The sequence below is a fragment of the Anarhichas minor genome, unplaced genomic scaffold (genome assembly GCF_050575085.1).
Source record: "Anarhichas minor isolate MPS153535 unplaced genomic scaffold, ASM5057508v1 ptg000007l, whole genome shotgun sequence".
Classification (NCBI taxonomy): Eukaryota; Metazoa; Chordata; class Actinopteri; order Perciformes; family Anarhichadidae; genus Anarhichas; species Anarhichas minor.
The window spans coordinates 17,363,338-17,381,531 of NW_027466453.1; the positions used below are offsets into that span (position 1 = coordinate 17,363,338).

Sequence of the window (18,194 nt, forward strand, 5' to 3'; positions counted from 1 at the left end):
CTTCTCAGCGAGATCCTTGTCTCTGCACAACGAAACAACATCCAGAGAACCAAGAGAAAAGTCAATCTTAACCTCAAATCTTTGCACTGCAACACATGACTTCAATGGTGTGTGCTGCCTTCGTTATAATCAACCAGCATTCATCATCATCATGGAACTGCTGTATCGCTGCCTTGTTTGACATGAAACCAAACATGCAAGTGAATTATTTTAATGAGCTCTCTTGCTGTGTAGTAGTGTTGCTGGAAATTACACAAGTCATTAAAGAGCTCTGAACATGGAAACTCACAGCAACTATTGGAACAGTGGTTCTGAGAGCAAGCAGTGAAGCTCGGATTTCATCGAGGCTGCATGTGTTTCTGCGAGTGTGGCAGGGTAAAGCAATCTAACCGTGCTTATGTGCATAACTTAACATAATAACCTAAACCGCAATTTCATTTTTCTATGTGGTGCCCAGGAGGCAAGTGGTAGCCAAACCTTCTCATCTATACTTTAGACTAGCAGGTCAGCACAAATGAATTGCCACACACACACACACACACACACACACACACACACACACACACACACACACACACACACACACACACACACACACACACACACACACACACACACACACACACACACACACACACACACACACACACACACACACACACACACACACACACGGCTATCAGCTGTTGAAGAGCAAGAGGACAGCCTAATCACTTTTTTAACGACATACCAGGTGGGCAAACTTGTTCCTGCCTTAAGCTCTCTCAGTAATCTCCAGGGTCAACCGCCTGACCTTAAGCCATGCAGAGTTTTTTTAATCATCGGAGGTAAAAAACGAAGCGAGCGAGAGATGCATCTTCACCACCAAGTCAGTTTTACAACTGTTTGGCCTTTTGTCACTGTAACATTTTCCAGTTCAGTCCCTGAGAGGCCAATTAAATGATTGTAAAAACAATATGACAGAGTGAATCCACGGGGCATTTTGTAGACAAAATTTAATTCTGTGTAATATTAGACTGCCGATAAAAATAAATGCAGCGTTTTGGCCGGAGAGCAACACATATTTCCCCCGGGGCTGTTGAAAAAGCAGGTCAGGTGAGGCGTCGCACCTCTTCTGTCATTGTTCATCATTCGGTGTCAACAGCAGTTACACCGCGGCCAGACGAATTGTAAACTTCATATCTTATTACAATATCTTTCAATTTATTATCAGAGGTGGTTTCATTACTCGTGTGTGAGGCGGTGCCGCCTCCACTGAAGTGCCTTTCGGAAGAGAGATATTTCCCCGGCTGTGAGGCAGAGGGGAGGTGATGTCCAGCAGCGAAACCAACAGCAAAGGCAGAAAGCAGGAGGGGGCTTCCTCCTCTCCTCAAACCCAGAGCAGGTGCGGGTATATGAGGAAAGGTCTGTTGCCAAGGCAACCGCAGAGCACACACACAAACTCAGCATTGGCAGCTTCAACTTGACCAGCAAGACCCCTGCACATATATACATATACATATATACATACATACATACAGACATATACAAACACACACACACACATATATACATATACACGTATATATATATATATGTATGTATATCTGGAGAGAGGAGGAGAGGTTTGCTCTTATCCTGAGCACACGGCTCTTTTCACTGTGTGGACCTGCTCTACTGCCCCAGGGCTCCATACTTCTTCAGCCTCCATGTTTGTATCTCACCATTACTATGCCAATGAAATTCACCTTTGGCACACAGGTTGAGCTGGAGAACTAGACAGAATGTTCTGCAGACAGCCTCAAGTTGAAACCAGACAGCTTTGAGCTGCTGTTCTTTATACCGGCCTATGACAGCATCTTTATATGATCACTGACAACCTGCGAAACTGGAAGATCTTTTTTGTTTTACTTGACACCATTCAGAGATCCCCGGTCAGTTAAAAAAAAAGAAAAAAAAAAAGAGTCCTTTTTTAACAGGCTGTCACACTGACAATCCCATCTGTACGAAGCATGGCACCTGGATATTCAATCGGCATCAGCAGATGGAGTTTTCACAGTTGTCATGGAATTATAAATGTTAAAACTTTCATTTTTCTAAGCATCGTATACGTGCAATACAACCAGGCAAAGTCTGCCGATAAAGATCATGTGATTCGATCGAAAGGTCCTGAACAGTTACAGAACGGACTTTGAAGCAACACTGTTGGTGGAGGGATTTTACTCAGCGGCCGCCTCAAGCTGGGCCTGAGGTTCACGATCCCATTTCCTCTAAACACACCCGAGCCTCACTCCTTTCCTCTAGCTCTTGAAAAATGCTTTTTTGGCAGAGCTTTTTTGGCATGAGCTGAAACAGTGCAGTGCCATTACTCGTAAAGAATGAGAAGAACGTAGTACTTTCTGTCTCTATTTACTAATAATTGTGCCGGTAATGTGCAGCCTACCTCGGAAACATACAGTGAACTAGGGCACCGTTGAAAATGAGCATTTTCCCTTTAATGTGTTTTCCGAGGTTTTAAAGAAAACAAATGAAGGAATGAGATAAATCGATTATCGACGAGTCGTTAGTTGCAGCGCTATAGAAACCAAGGTGCTGTACCTGTCCAGGGCCGAGCTGAGCTCATCTATCCTGTGGGTGTCTGTGGTGTTGCCCAGTTTAGACAGAGCGTCCATCCTCTTCATAATGACCTCCAGCATGTCACTGATTTTCCTCAGCACCCCACGAGATTCATGTCCACCGAGCACTGAAAAACACACAGACAGATAGTGTGAGACAACTATTACTGAAGCAAATCATAGAGATGCGAGAGAGATGGAAAGGCATTCTAGAGAAAAGGAGAAAGCGATAAATAAATAAAAAGTAATGGTCGGCTACAGAGGGTCTCTATGTAAAGTCACATTTTACAGTTTACAACAACGTTTGGCTTTATATATTTGTAGACAACAACAAGGAACAAGACAAACTTCTTTGTTGTTGAACATCTCAGATACAATATATTTCTCTTCTTTGAATTGTGTACCAGCAGTTTAAATCCATCAATTTAACACAGATTCACTCCTCGTCACTCTTTAAATCTATCCATTTTACTGATTACTTTAAAACATCACTGAGTTTCTACTTTCTTTTGTCCTTCTTTACTAAAGCAGCAGAGCCGGCTCTCCAGCGAAACACAGGAACAGGCAAATTAGTCGGACAGTATTGGATTTGTCTTCCCGCTCGGTTCAAATTATTAACGACCTGACAGGTGGTGAAACAGAATGATGCCGTTAGTGAACACCTAGTCAATTAATGAGCCTGCAGCTACAGGCAATAAGGTCAAAGCAGGTCTCCAGACTGCATCGCTTGTGAGACGAGCTCCTGATCCTGAACCGTTTTCTTGATCACATTTAAGCTCTACGCTGACTACCGAGAGTAATTATTGACGCAGTTTAATAAAATCACCAAAGGGTTCATGTGCACCGAAGAAAAGACAATTCTAAGCATCAAAGTCATTTTTGATGAAGAAAATCCAAAGAAGCAAGATGAATAATGGGACTCTTGGGACTTGGGAGTGAATAATTTGTTGGTTTGAACCGGAGAATATATACTGGCGACCAACAACAGCCTCGTTTTGTTCTCGGAGGCTGTGAGTGAAAATAAAGCCTCACCTCAGTGTTCCCTCATCAATTGCATTAGGCTTTAGAAACTGCAATGTGTGCAGACTCACTTCTGCTGTCAGAGTTCATTTATCACTGCCCGAGCCAAAGTCACCTTTCTCTGAAAAGAAATTGTATTACATCACCGGTAAATAAAATAAAGGACCAAGAGGAAAAACCACCCACATCTATTGGTCTGTGTCCATGTGTGTGTGTGTTTGTATCTCTGTGTTGTTGAGATTTTAAAAAGGAAGAGAAGCACTCACATCACAAACAAGAATTACAAAAGAAAAGCTGCAGTCCAGAGCTTTAGATCCCTAAATCTCTTCTCTTTATCGCCTCTGCCTCATTGGTCTTTGGCGTAGCACTGTTTCAGTCATTTCTAGAATATCTCCACACAAACTGGCCTGAAGACGTCTCGCTTTGAATCATTCAGCAGTTAGACAACTTTATTTTGTCCCACTCCACAGACCTAAAGAGACTAAAGGAATTCCCATTCAGATTCGCAGCAGTTCAATAATACACTTTAAAAGAAGAACGACACAGGATAGGAAAGGAGATGAGATTTAGGAGGTAGTAAAGCACTGCAGGGTAATACATGACTATATCGTCCAAGTGAACACACTCCACCAACTGTCGGAAACCTGTTGCACGTAACTGCAACACCAAACTTTGAGCACCAAAATGACCAAAACAACTATTGTGTCGTTCTTATTGTACATTTAGTTTTGTGGACTCAGACTGCTGGCTAAGTTCAGAGGATCCTCTGTCGGCTCCAGCGTACTAAACCTAAACAAAGCCTCCGGGTTAGTGTGGGAAGAACTCACATTTCTTCACAGTAATGCTCCTCGCACACATTGTGCCCGTAAATCACCATTACCGAGACCTAACAGCCTTCCTACGCAGCACCTTTTTTTTTTTTTTTTTTTTAAGAACTGAGCCTTATATATATGTTTGCAATCAACTGTTCCTCAGACTGCCTTTTTCCCTTCATGATTCCTGCTGCCTCTTGGGAAACATTGACTGATGTGTTTTATTTTCGAACGCGCAGTCTGGCAGGCTCACAGTGGTGTAGCAGGAACTGATGGTATCTGTGTGCTAATGTAGAGCCTCCTCTATGTCATTCCTCATCTGCTGCTTAATAAAGGGCCGATTTAGCAGCAGCTAATCTCCTTTAACGACTCAATTTCGGCCACAGCACAATCGATATCATGAACAAATTCCAATTAGATCGCCATTTGTACTGCGGCCTGCTGTGTGCACTGCGAAACACTGGCCGTCCAGCTATAAACAACCGCCCTTGGAGGGACTCAGTGTCTACTATATTGACACACAGAGAGATGTTTTAGTTTAACAGGCTGCTATAATCACAACTGAATGTTGCTGACAAGAATGAAGGATGTAAATAAATGTTGAATACGACTATAAGCAGGAGAGAATGTCCCTCACACACTATTTTAACCGTGAGCAACAATTGGTTAACCTCAAACCAGCTGTTTTTATCGACAGGTTGAAAGATGCTCCCTTGACTCTCTGATTTGTCTTCTCAGACCCCGACGTTCCCCATCACCTGATGCCCACATCGTCACACCTGCTCCCAACTGTCTCATCAGCCTCGCAGTAAACAGGAGCTGTGTGTTCGAATACCCATACTACCATAGTATCTAGTGTGCTGGAAACAGATTCAGTATGTCCCAATACAGTGGGTCAAATGCACTATGCTAAAAACACCAGGATGTCCTACTACATCTGGTCGCATTTTGCAGCAAGCATGCCAGCATGCTTTTCTGACCCTGTCATAATTATGGGTGCGAGGCAACAAGGGAGGAACCAAAAGGCAGAAAGTGTCTAAAACGGGAAGGCAGTCCGAAACAGCCAACAAATCCTGAGAGAAAGCAGCCGGTCCAGATCAGGTGAAAGTCCAGTAACACTGGAAAACTGGCTGGGAATCAGTGAAAAAGGGGGCTGGCTGAATACTGCAGGGCTGATGACGGAAACTGGAAGCAGGTGAGCAGGTGGGCGTGGCGGTCAGGTGACTGGGGGTGCATCCCAAGTCTCCTGATTGCATCCACGTTTCCCTCACTTGCGTCTTTTCTTTTGTGTCTTAGCCCCTCCCACCAGGGATGCATGGAGAGAGGAAACAAGGAAATATGTTTCTAGAGAAACGAGACATCTTTTCTTCTGTAGCGATCAACAGCTGGATCAGCTGTCAGTCGGCTCTAACAGCTGGAAAGACTTTTGATGGAGTTTGTGTGTGCACTGTACTAATACTAATAAAGACACAAATAAGAGACTTGGGATGTACCCTGGGACCGGAGGGAAAGCCAAAGCTCATCCGGCGGACAAGTAGAGAATGGCAATGAATGGGTTTGGGGAAGTGGCCGGAGGGAGGGACATAGAGCCAGAATGTGACAATCTCAGCCTTAGAGTCTTGTTATCCTGCTGAGTTGTGCTCTGATCAACGACCTTACCTGTTCTGTCTGTGAGTCATGCATTTTAAGTCCTCACCCTGTTTCACTGAGCATTTTACATGACTGACAGATTAGTGTTTTGTTCAGCTTCAAAAGCTCCCCAGAGAACATCTGCTTGCATACAAGTGTTACAGGTCCAAGTGAGACAGTGAGAGGGGCAAGTGCTTTTATTGATCAGTCCGTCTACGGTTCAGTCAGAATTCAAAGGTCTCTTTAAAAACAGCACAAAAGACTATCTTTGTAGACTATCTGGGGTTCGGCATGTTTCATTGAAATCCCCAACCAAAGTCAGAAGTCCTTCACTGGAGTGTATTTAGATGTAGCAGGGACACTTAATAGATTTATCGAAAACCACGAGTGAAATCATGTTTACGAGAAAGAGAGGCAGTGCATCTCACCACCTTGGCCCTCGTGCAGCGTGAGGATTTAGACGCTGCTTGACATTGTCTCAGAGGGAGACGCAGTGTCTCACAACACTAGGCTGATTCTGCTACCAGCAACTCCCACACACACCACACACACACAAACAAACACGCAGAGATTATTATACACAGAAGCTTTCACTTGTGCAGACATTAGTGGTCAGAACCATCTCATATTTACACTGCAGAAACAAAAAAAAACAAAAAAGCTCACATATTAAAATCTACTCCAACTGAAGACATCTTTGTCTAATGTTGAGCAGAGGAGACATTTTGTCCAACCTCAACAGAAGCCAGTGAAATATATAGCTTCATAACATCTCATATAACATTTTTATTATGAAACTAATTCAAATGTCAAATGTAAACACAGCATATCTGCACGTAATAATTTATTCATCAATAATTGATTATAGCTGTGTGTGTGTCATGTTTGATTCATTATAAATAAATATTTCTCCTCCCCGTCAGCATAATGGAGGACCAAATAAATAAATCCTGTCATCCCCGCTGATATGCATGCTGGCTGGCCAGCCCTGTGGCGAGACCTCTCCGTCTCACCTGTCACCGGGATAAATTCACGTATTCCCTCCTGATCTGCACTCTTACACATGCACAGACAGTCCTCTCACTCCCAATTCAAACATTCATTCCAGAAAAGGCTGAATGAGATTGAGTTTTGTTTTCTCTATTCTTGGTGGAATGCGGGCAACTGACATCCAGACGCTATTAGAGCAGAAAGCCTGTCACTTATCCTCTGGGCAGCTCCAGCCTCTTATTGCACCCGACAGCCTGGAAACGGGAAAACTACCTGCACTACCTTTTTTTTTAAACGTGGCTCTCTATTGCTTTAATTAAAACCTGAATCTGTCTCTTTCCTCAGTTATGTCCTCTGACCCTCCCAGTCCCCCCCCCCAGTATGCCGACGTACACAAACAAGTCTAGTTAGAAGTCTGGCGGTGTTTTAATAAACTTCACAACAAAACACTGCAGCCTCATGTTTATTGATTTTTCCACAGCTTTGAGCTATCATTTGGTGTTTGATAAAAGCAGACCTTAGAAGGTGAGGAAAGGCTGACTCAGAGACAGAGCTCAGGGTCTAATATCCCTTATTAAATACACACACACGTGTCACTGCATACAATCATTTCCCGAAACGGGAGGTTGGTTTTATTCTCTTTTATGTTCTCACTGCACAGATTGTGTGGAACCATAAAAATGTGATGAACATTTGCATAAACATATTTCCTGTTTTCACACTGACAATTCTTGCATTAATGCAAAAGCAGCAACAAGAATAGAGAATGCTACCTAAACCCAGTCTGGGAGTGAACTTCCTGACCCAGTTTGCAGCTCACCCTGCATAGCTGACGATGCCTGATCAACAATACATATACGCTCCAAAAGAGGCTGAAATAAAGCTGCATACCAAACTCACGGCGTTTTAAATCTGTTGCTCTTTTGTTTGTGCAATAATTACTTTGAAAAAGACTGTTGTGTCTGTGTGCGTGCTGCATGTCCACGTGACGTGCACACACTTCATGACCACACTCAGATAAAGTATATAATAACGTTGCAGCATCTAATTTACAGAAACAATCAAAACTGCAGTACTTCATTTCCCCCAGGAGACAGTTTAATCAAATGAGATGAACACCAACACTTCTACAAACAAATGTGTATGTATTGTTTAAATCCTATCTGAGACCAATGAGCATTCTAAATACATTAGAATAATCTCTTTAAAATGTGTCTATTGTAAAGCCAAACAATAACACCAACAGCCAAAAAAACATGTTGTGGATCAGCCTTAAATACCTTTCAGATGATGCTTTGAATACCACAAAGCCATGAACAATAAAAAGCAATCTGAGACACAGAAAACATGTTTGCAGTTGGATCTGGTAACTGCCCATTTTGGGCAAAAACAATTAGTAAACCCTCTGTTGTTGCACCTTCCTCACAATCAAAGAGACAATCACTGGTCTCTCCACCTGGTGACAGGAGCTTGTGAAAGAGTGAACAACGAGCAACGAGTCATCTTCTATTCACACGCCTGTCTTTCTTTGTCAAACACAGAGCCAGGCAGTCAGCTGAACAATTCATCGGCAGCTCTTAACTCCTGGTGAAGTAGCATCAGTAGAAAAGATCAGTTTGTTGTATTCATAACATCTACACTCACTTCTATCTCCAGCAGATTATTACTTATCCCATTTTTTCATTGAAACCAAGCGATGAAGTTCACAGCTTTGATAGACCTGCAAGTGGCACACCCTTACAAGGAGCGGTGTCAGGAAAGACTCGTTTGGACTCATTTTCATGCACCACGCAGAGACAGGACTGCTGAGCCATGAAATAAAAAGAAGGTCCTGTCACAGTCTGTGAAAGGATCGCAAAGAGCAGGATACTGAACACGATGCTGCTTCCACACCTGATGCTCCGCTACGTGACTCAGTGATGGATTAAAACGTTGTGGGAAAAGGCAGAGTTTCAGTCGTCCAGCCACAAAAATGTGCAGATTTGATCATAAATGAAGGGGCGAATGTAAGCGTACAAATACGAGGGTGTGGCTAAAGACAGAAGAAAGCATCTGCTTCTGTTGATTGATGCAAGACTCTGTTTGCATGCAGCAAAGTGTGTTTTTCCATCGCTAAAGAGGACGGTGGATAAAAAAAAAAGCTCAGGTAATGGAGCTTACAAGTAGGAATATAGAACGCATTAGCATCTGAACCATTTAGTCCTGGTGTGACCGGGGTAGAACCTGGTAGCGTCCTAAGCCTATTCCTCCCTTTGTGGCAAAGCTGCAGTGAGACCCCTGTGGTAAGAGGACACACTGTGAAGGTGGTCTTCAAAGAGCTTATTAGAAAGCTGCAGTAGACCTCTGGAGCCTTTAAGATATCTAGGATCAAACGCTTCCCACTTTCATGCTTCCTACTCTGGTAACCCCCCCCCCCCCCCCCTCCTTTTTTCATTTTCTCCACCTCATTAGCTTCCTGTACCTTCAAAAGCAAAGGGTGAAGGAAATGCACGCACTTTAAAACTGGATTAATAACTTGGTATCCAAAACTCAATGGTATTCTGGGTCTCTGGATCTGGAGTATCAAAGAGTGCAACACTATACATAGCACACTAAAATATAGAAATGCAGAAAATAGCACGTTCCTGTCAGAGCAAACGATTCTTTGTGCAGCTTCGGGAAGATTTTTGACAAAAATAATACCAAAACATGTAACATCGACTGAGCTGGAGAGGAACATAAAAAAGAAAGAGAAAGAGGGAGGCAGGGCGGCAGAGAGAGAGAGAGGAGAGAGAGGAGAGAGACAATAATTACGTATTTTTCTTCACACCTTTTGCTCTTCAGGCAATTCACAAGACGAGCAATAAACAAGGTAGTGGGTTCTCTCAGCACAGACCGGCCATTTTGTTTACCCTTTCAGATTCAAAACACTGCGCATGTTAACGTGCCTCCACTGCTTTTATGAGATTGCCTGCATGAATGTATCTCTCACTCACTCACTCACTCACACACACACACACACACACACACACACACACACACACACACACACACACACACACACACACACACACACACACACACACACACACACACACACACACACACACACACACACACACACACACACACACACACACACACACACACACACACACACACACACACACACACACACACACACACACACACACACACACACACACACGTGTATTTCCTGTAGCTCTTTACGGTGCTCAGCGGCTGGATGGCTGTAAGTATTATCAAGTTGCTGCTCCACTGAACAGTTCTTCCCGGCTCATTCATGCTGCAAACTCCCCGTGCCGCTAATCCCCATACCCAAAACATTCTCATGTACACAAACACACGCACACTCGCACACAGACGGTGAGGATTTACATAGCTGGGTTCTCCCTGGTTTGCGGCGAGGCAGTGTTTAATGAGTTTGAGGCCGAATGCCTCCCCTTGACTGCGGCCTGCGAGTGGTTAATTAATCAGACAGCTCTCCTGTCCCCCCCTCTCTCTTTCTCTCTCCCGAATCAGCCCTGCATATAATATTTCTTAAACGCATGATAGCCTTGAAATCGTCTGCGGTGAGGACACCTGATGCACCTCCATACAACATCGCCTTCATTAATACACTCTCAGAATCACACTGACTTGCCAGAGGAAGTGCTCCAACTCAAGCCAATATTTTAATAGCGCAATCATTAAAGTCAGTCAGTCAAACATATTTCAACACTTGGCATCTCGCACAACAAGCCACCACGGGGCGACACGCTGCTCACCGATTGGCCCAAACGATTGGACTGTATTATTCAAGAGGGATGAAATGATTAGCGTCGCCTCATTTGCATCGCTTCTTCCCGTGCCAGCTGGTATCCGTCACAGAGGATGACTCGCAGTGTCAACATCGTGCCAGGCGGCAATAAAAAGGTGAGAGACAAAAGTCCAAAAAGCTAACACTGACTCTCCCAAACGGCTGGTGCTGTGGTGGTTTATATGCAGAGGCACAGAGCGCAAACACAGAGAACGTGCTGAGAAAGATAACAAGTTTCTCTCAGGGATGGCACTTGGAAATTGTTTGGATTTTTTATTTTTTATTTCTGCGAAGGCAAAGTAAATGTTGCCGGCTTCATTAGAGTGGCCATTTGGTTATTTTAAGATAAGAGTTGTCTAAAGGAAGTTGTTAATCACTTTTATATGACCAAAACATGATCACTTGTGCTTAGTAATACATGAAACATACAACTATCACTAAGAAACAACAGCACCATGTCTCATGACTACATCACGTTCAACAGCTGTAGTACTGGTATCTTATAAACATATACTATTAATAGTATTAGTTTTTGTAATTTCATTTTTAAATCTTCAGGGTAATTCATGTTTGCAATAACTTATTTTTGCTTCAGTGAGCTTACAGGCTAAAAGGAACTTCCCCTACAAAATAAATGTAATGTACTTGTACTACATGAATACACCCAGGGTCAACATCACATATAAAGATTCATAAAAGGGCAACATAAAGCCTACCTCAGCAAGTAGAACTACTGCAACTAAAATGAGTTAATGTGGGTCAGAACGAGGTTATGTGGGCTCTGAGCAAAGATGAAAGCAGGTGTAAAAAAAGATGGAGCCTCTCCAGGCGACATGTACCCCCCCCCCCCCCCACCACCTGACACACTCATGATGAGCAGAGTGAGCAGGTCTGTCAGCCCCCTGGCAGCAGTCAAGGAAGCCCCACGAAACTCTCAGCGTGTTCCCGGCCTGTTCATTACCAGCGCTGACATGGCACAGCCGCCGTAGTCAGAGGCGACCAAGCAGCACTGACTCGCAACTGCAGGCTTACCTTCAGCTCGCACCGTGAAGGGGGAATCTCCGGATCTCTTGGCCGAGAACTGGCCCCCGAGAGAGGTCATTAGAAAGCACAGGCTGAAGAAGCCAATCCCCACCACGAAGATCCTGCAGGAGACATGGGGGTGATCAAGTGACACGAGAGCGGGACAAGGTTACAAGCTCATGAGGAAAAGAGTTCAGAGGACAGATACTGACAAGAGTAGAAGAAGAAAAGACAAGACGTGTGCAAGAGAGTTCACGTCAACAAAGGGTTGGGGGATAATGATACTATATCCTCTTTCAATGGAATTGTGATGAAATCATATACTGAGATATTGTGAGACACAATTGTGTCGTCTAAATTAATAACAAACGCACACTGACATTTCTCAGAAAATCTCACTTAAATCAAATGTCTTAATCTAAATACTATGCATTTGTGTGCATGCATGTAAATAAAGTCAGTATAGATGGAAATATATATTTTTTTCTCTATAATTTCACTTGAAACTGTTATGTTCATTTTGCAATAACGTTGTTAAGTAAATGAGAAAACACTTTTGCTTTGTCAAAGTATTTAGTCCACACATGTTCATTTAATAAAGTGTATATTGTGATAGAGGATTTTGGCCATATGGCCCAGCCCCACATCAACATGAGCTCTTTGAGACATCACTTTTAAGCCCTTTGTCAGGCTTCATGGAGCGATGACATATTTTTGTAAAGTTCGTATTGTACCAATCAACCCACAGAAAAGCATTGTGTACTCGCTTGAGTGTGTCATCTGAAATGGAACCATGACATGGGTGGGTTTTCTGTATATGCTCAGTGAGCTAACATCCAAAATAAAAGCATTACCTCACGGGCGAATGGCTGCATTTTGGAGAAAAAACAGCGAACGCACAGCAAACATGTGTGAAGTCCTGAAGCTTTGACAACAAATGCTTTGGACCGATTAGCTCAAAACTGGCTCGTCTGGCATTCTCCAGTGGTCGTGCTGAGAAAACAATCCTTTTTAAAGCGGGGAACTGCAGGGCAGATTGTCACGCTTCCATTCTGTACACCACAGCTTGCATACTGGAATCTTTATAAAGCGGAGAGGCCGCAGTCACTCAGCAAGAGTGTATGAGAGTGCTGTACCACTATCCAATTGTGAGGTAGTGGTGAAACAAATGGGAGTTGATGTTCAGGGAAGCATGCGTGCTGTGTGGGGAAAAAAAACAAGTATATGACTCTGCAGTGAGAGTTGCGTGTTCAAACAGCTCTGGAGCCATGGCAGAGAGCAGAATGTGAGCACCTTTGTATTCACTCAGACAGCTGTAAAACATCTGGGAACTTTAATTCGGAAAGAGAGACTCCTCATAGTGGCACGGACACCATCACTTCCATATTAATGCCAGTGAACCCTGGAGCTTGTGTACAACCTATCTCGTCAGACGTGTAAGTTTTAATGAGTTTACATCTGCTTGAGTTGCTTTCACTCCGCTGCTGCTGCTGCTGGTGAAAGTTTTAGCTGTGTAAGCAAACGTTAATTATAGCACAGCAGGCATTCTGCTGTTCCAATTAATGCCAATGGCGCCAATGCAAAAAAAGAATGCCAACGGTTTGAACATGCAAGATTTGCTCTACTACAAAAAAAAAAAAACAGCAGACATAAAATGATTGCATTTACATCGATTTTGAAGGTTGTCTGTATTCCTTTTAATTTCATAATTTTTAGTTTAATATTTCGGTTTTTTTCCATTTTATAAACAGCAATTAATGTATAAAAACCAACCAGTGTGTATTATTTAACACGCGAGTAAACACAGTCCACACATCCACTCCAACATGTTCTTACCTGAACGGTTTGAAAGTGAGAAGACATCTTCTCACCATAATGGAAAGGTCGGTGCTGGTTGCAATCATTTCCCACACACGTAGAAAGCTCCGGGTCCTCTTGACATTGTGCGAGTCTGTGTGACAACCGGCGTCAAAAACATAACTTTTAACCAGAGTCCTGAGGATCGACAGGGAGCGCAGCGAAGCACGCAACTTCCCGGTCCGACAGCTGGCCGTGTTGTGCTGCGTGTGTGTGTGAACAACTTTAGCGGGAATCCCGCCGGTGCGTCCTGCTGCAGCAGCGGGTCGATAGTCCTCTTTTCCGGTTCTGCAGAGGAATAAATACGAAACTAAACTATGTCAATCTCCTTTGATCAGTTACGGTTGTATCCTTTACAATGTTGGAGATGGAGCGACGTCGGGCGCTACAACACATGACTGTTGAGTGCCTTGATTTCCTCTGAGTCGGTGGAGCACTCACTGACTCTTCTCATAGCGCGAGGAGATCTTTCGCTGCGGCTCGTTTACCGACAGCGCCATCTAATGACTCACACTAGAAAAATACATATTTATTTTCTGTGTTTATTTAAGAAAACAAATAAACAGACGATGGATGAAGACACAGACAATAGGCCTTATTATTCAAACGTCTAGTAGCCTGTAGGCTAAGTAGTGAGTGAAATATTATTAAATTATATACAAGTAGGATCAATGTAAATGTTAGCGGGGTATGATTCTGCATAATACTGTCACGATCAGGCTTTGCCCTGTGTGTTCTGTGTCTTTGTTTCTTTCTGTAGCTCCTCACTCACCTAATCAGTTCATTCAGTGCACCTGCCAGTCACACTCAGCTCATCAGCTCATTACTCTCACCTGCTCACTCTGCCTCCTTCACTATTTAAACCCCTGCCGCACACACACACTGCCAGATCATTGTTTGTTTTCCTCCCTACCCGCCCGTTTTGCTCGTCCTGTTCCCGGTTTTCCAGTCTGCCTGTTCTGCCTTTTCCTGCCGGATTTTCCCCCTCGTCTTTTGTCTTGTCCCTGGATTCCCTGTTTGTTTTTGGTTATCATTAAAACCTTTTTCACTACACCTGACTGTCTGCGTTTGAGTCCTCATCATGCCCCATGACAGATACTACAGGGCTAATATGGAATTAGTTCTTAATTCAAGTAAACTAATCATCAAGACATGAACTGATCCAATTTAATGGATTAATTAAGCAAAACACTTTCCATAACGATGACATAGTAGTCTCCAATAATACATTTAGCACCATTTTAAATGTAATATGGTACAGAAGCTGTTCCCTCTGAGGTTACAGGACTTATTTCAGCACCACGGACAGCTCCGAGTGTGAACCTGCAGACAGACGGCAGCTCAGCAGCGACACCCAGTGGACCGACCGCAGAATACACTCACAGCCCTGTGCTGAACGCAAAGGCATTAAAGAAACTATTACTCTTTAATCTGTATTTACGGCTATTAAAAGACATTGTAAAACGGTGGCATTTTTCTTTTGAGACGGAGACTGTGATACCTTCCTCATAATACAAAAACGTTGGCTTTTAATTATTTTATTTTAAAAGGATAATTATTCAAAATGTAATACATTGTGAAATAACAATAAAAACAGCTGAAGTATCAGTTGTTGATGTTTTCATTGTTGTTGTCTTTTAGTTTGTCCTTGTCTTTATAGAAAAAAACCAGATGAAAACAATACAAACTAAAATGTTGACTTGACCTCGGTATACCCGGCGTACCATCTTAAAGTCATCAAGGAAAGAGTGACCATCGTTGAGTCGTCCAAGGACACATCCAGCGTCGGCCTGTAATGGACCGCAAGCATCCTCTGTTGCCATGGAAACTGTTTCCGCTCTTCCGATGTCGGGCCTCGGCTCTGCCTGTTGCCGCTATCGCCTCTTGTTGGCTTGCAGCCCAAACAGACTTGCTCCGCTGACATCACGAGCCTGGGCTGAGATGTAAAATGCACCACTGGTCAGATCACATTCACTTATTGTAAAATGACAACATGACTGACTGCAGGGCTTCATTACAGGACGACAGAGAACCTCAGCAGCAAGCTGATTATGTCTGTGTGTGTGTGTGTGTGTGTGTGTGTGTGTGTGTGTGTGTGTGTGTGCTATACGGACACACAAGAATCCTTTTCCTCATTTGTTTTCTTTATATTTTAAAGCAGAATCTAGCTTTGGCTGCAGAAATGAGCAAAACAATCACAGAAAAGCAAGTGTTCACTGAGTCGGAGATAACCTCTCACGCCTTTTTGATGAGAGGATGAATCTTAATGCCACTTGGAGAGAGTTGAACCAAGGAAACTACCTCCAGCAGCATCGTGTCAGGATATCTCTCACACTTCATCTTTCTCTTTTCATTTTCTTTCCTCTGCTTTTCTCCAGTCCAGTCCTGAGTCTTATCGTCTTTCTCCTTCTACTGCTTAATGATGACCTCTTCACCAATGCACTATCCACCAATATTTGTTATCTTACTGACATCTACTGCCTCTCTGTCTGAGCCTCTCTATCTTTGTCTCTGTCTGCTTACTCGTCTCTTGAGTACAGTTTCTCTTTCCCTCCCACTGTTGGTTTCGACTCACAGAAGCAGACGCCCAAGGACAAAGAACTCTTAAAAGCATTCCCTTTATACTAAACACTGTATGCATATAACAGGGGAAATATACATCTGGGAAAAGCAAGTGTAAAAGCAGGCTTAGGTTTTACGAAATGGGAGGAAAATCAAATGTACTTGCAGCTTTGATCACAGTAGAAACTAGAAGGGCATTCAGAGAGTGCCGACATCCGCCAAGGCAACATTTAATGAGCTCTTCTACACCCGTAGCAAGTAATAAGGCCAGAAGTTTTCCAGTAATCCTGCTGATGAACAAACCAAACCAAAAACATCTTTGGCAGAGGAAATAAAACCCAGTCATACTGAATCTCTACTGTTCGTCTGCCAGGAATGTGAGAGGAAGACAAACAGCAAAACCGTTTTTCTTTGGAATAACATTAGACTGCTAACATCGTATTATTATTCTGTTGTTCAGCAGTTCCCTCTTGTCTGACATAATGTTGTCCCCACAGCCCGTTACTGATGAAGCTACTCCTTAATGTTCCAGTTGTTTGTTGGTAAAGATTGTAGCTACTGTATATGTACTAGCTGCTAGTTACCACAGCAGAAGCTGGACGTTTAAACCAAACTAAACCATTCAGCCATTACTTTAGCTAACTATTCCTGCCAATTATCTATATATTACTTTTGGCTAAATGTTTCAACCCTTTAACTTTTAGCTAACTATTTTAGCAATCTATCCATTGCAGATACTTTTAGCTGAGAATTTCAACCACTTAGCTTAGCCATTGCCTTTAGCTAGCTAACTATTTCAACTGTTTCCTACTAAACTATTTGAGCAGTTGATTACTTTTAGCTAACGCTAGCGCTTAACGCTTAACGCTAGCGCTTAACGCTTAACGCTTAACGCTAGCGCTTAACGCTAACTGTTTCAACTAGCCTTACTGTGGTAACTAAGTTAGCTCACGTTAACTGGTAACGTTAGCATAAGTTAATGTTTGTGTTCAGGTTTTACAGCAGACTCAATGTGTGAAGTTTAGCTATAGCGTTAGATTAGATCATTCACATCATTTCTATTTTGTTACAATTAAATGAGCTATAAAGTTATTTCACATTTCAGAAACCTCTACATAAAGCGTCCACAAATCCACAAATCCACAAATTACACAATAAAGGCTAAACTGCATGAACAAACCATCACCTGCCTGGGCACACCCTGCTTTGACTTACAGTAGGCTTTCTCTCCTCTAAGCAGCTGTTGAAACACATCCACCCCCATGTTTCAGGATTGAGAAACCAGCTCGTGCCAGTTCCACACTGAGCTATTGACTGACTCCAACCACCTTGAAAAACAAGATTTTATTTACATATCCCACGGGGAATATGTGCATTCAAGCATCATGAAGCCAGGAAAACCAACAGTTGGGACTTTGTAGAGCTGTAGCCCCTTAGTGGTGAGAGAGTAGCATATTTAAACTCTTCATTTCCCTCTCTCCAGCCTGCGGCTCTCACCACATGACGAGTTATTACTCACATAGGAGCTCTCAGCAGATATGTGCCAGCTCATAGATAAATCACCTGCTCTACACTGCCATAAATGTCCAAAACACCCATTAATGTAACTGGGAGCGATGGCACTGCAAATGTGGTGATCTAATATTGGTGCTGAAAACAGTCTTAATGTTCATTTATACAGCTCCATCAAGATTCAGATGCATTAAAGTCTAAATGGCAGCAGTGGCTTCCTCCTCTGCTGAGGCTTTTACACTTACATAATAATTCAATAAAATACATACTGCCGTACTTAGATTGATTAATAATCAATTATTCAGTCAACAGTTACACTGCGAGTGTACAGTATTGAGATGTCTATACATGTGAGGGCCTGTACCTGCAGTCAGAGCAACACCTCACAAGTGAGAT

General features: G+C 43.0%; 1 protein-coding gene across 2 annotated transcripts in view; it reads right to left on the reverse strand.

The window, feature by feature from the left end:
- The window catches only part of mgat5b (alpha-1,6-mannosylglycoprotein 6-beta-N-acetylglucosaminyltransferase B), a 46,607-nt gene extending 32,836 nt beyond the window's left edge, over window positions 1–13,771 (reverse strand). For both annotated transcript variants that reach the window (XM_076081065.1, XM_076081058.1), the window contains exons 1-3: window positions 13,704–13,771; window positions 11,877–11,989; window positions 2,578–2,722 (exon numbers count right to left, since the gene is read on the reverse strand). In XM_076081065.1, coding sequence (XP_075937180.1) covers window positions 2,578–2,722; window positions 11,877–11,989; window positions 13,704–13,771 — 326 coding nt within the window. The remainder of the gene's footprint in view (window positions 1–2,577; window positions 2,723–11,876; window positions 11,990–13,703) is intronic.
- Window positions 13,772–18,194: the final 4,423 nt, after the last annotated feature.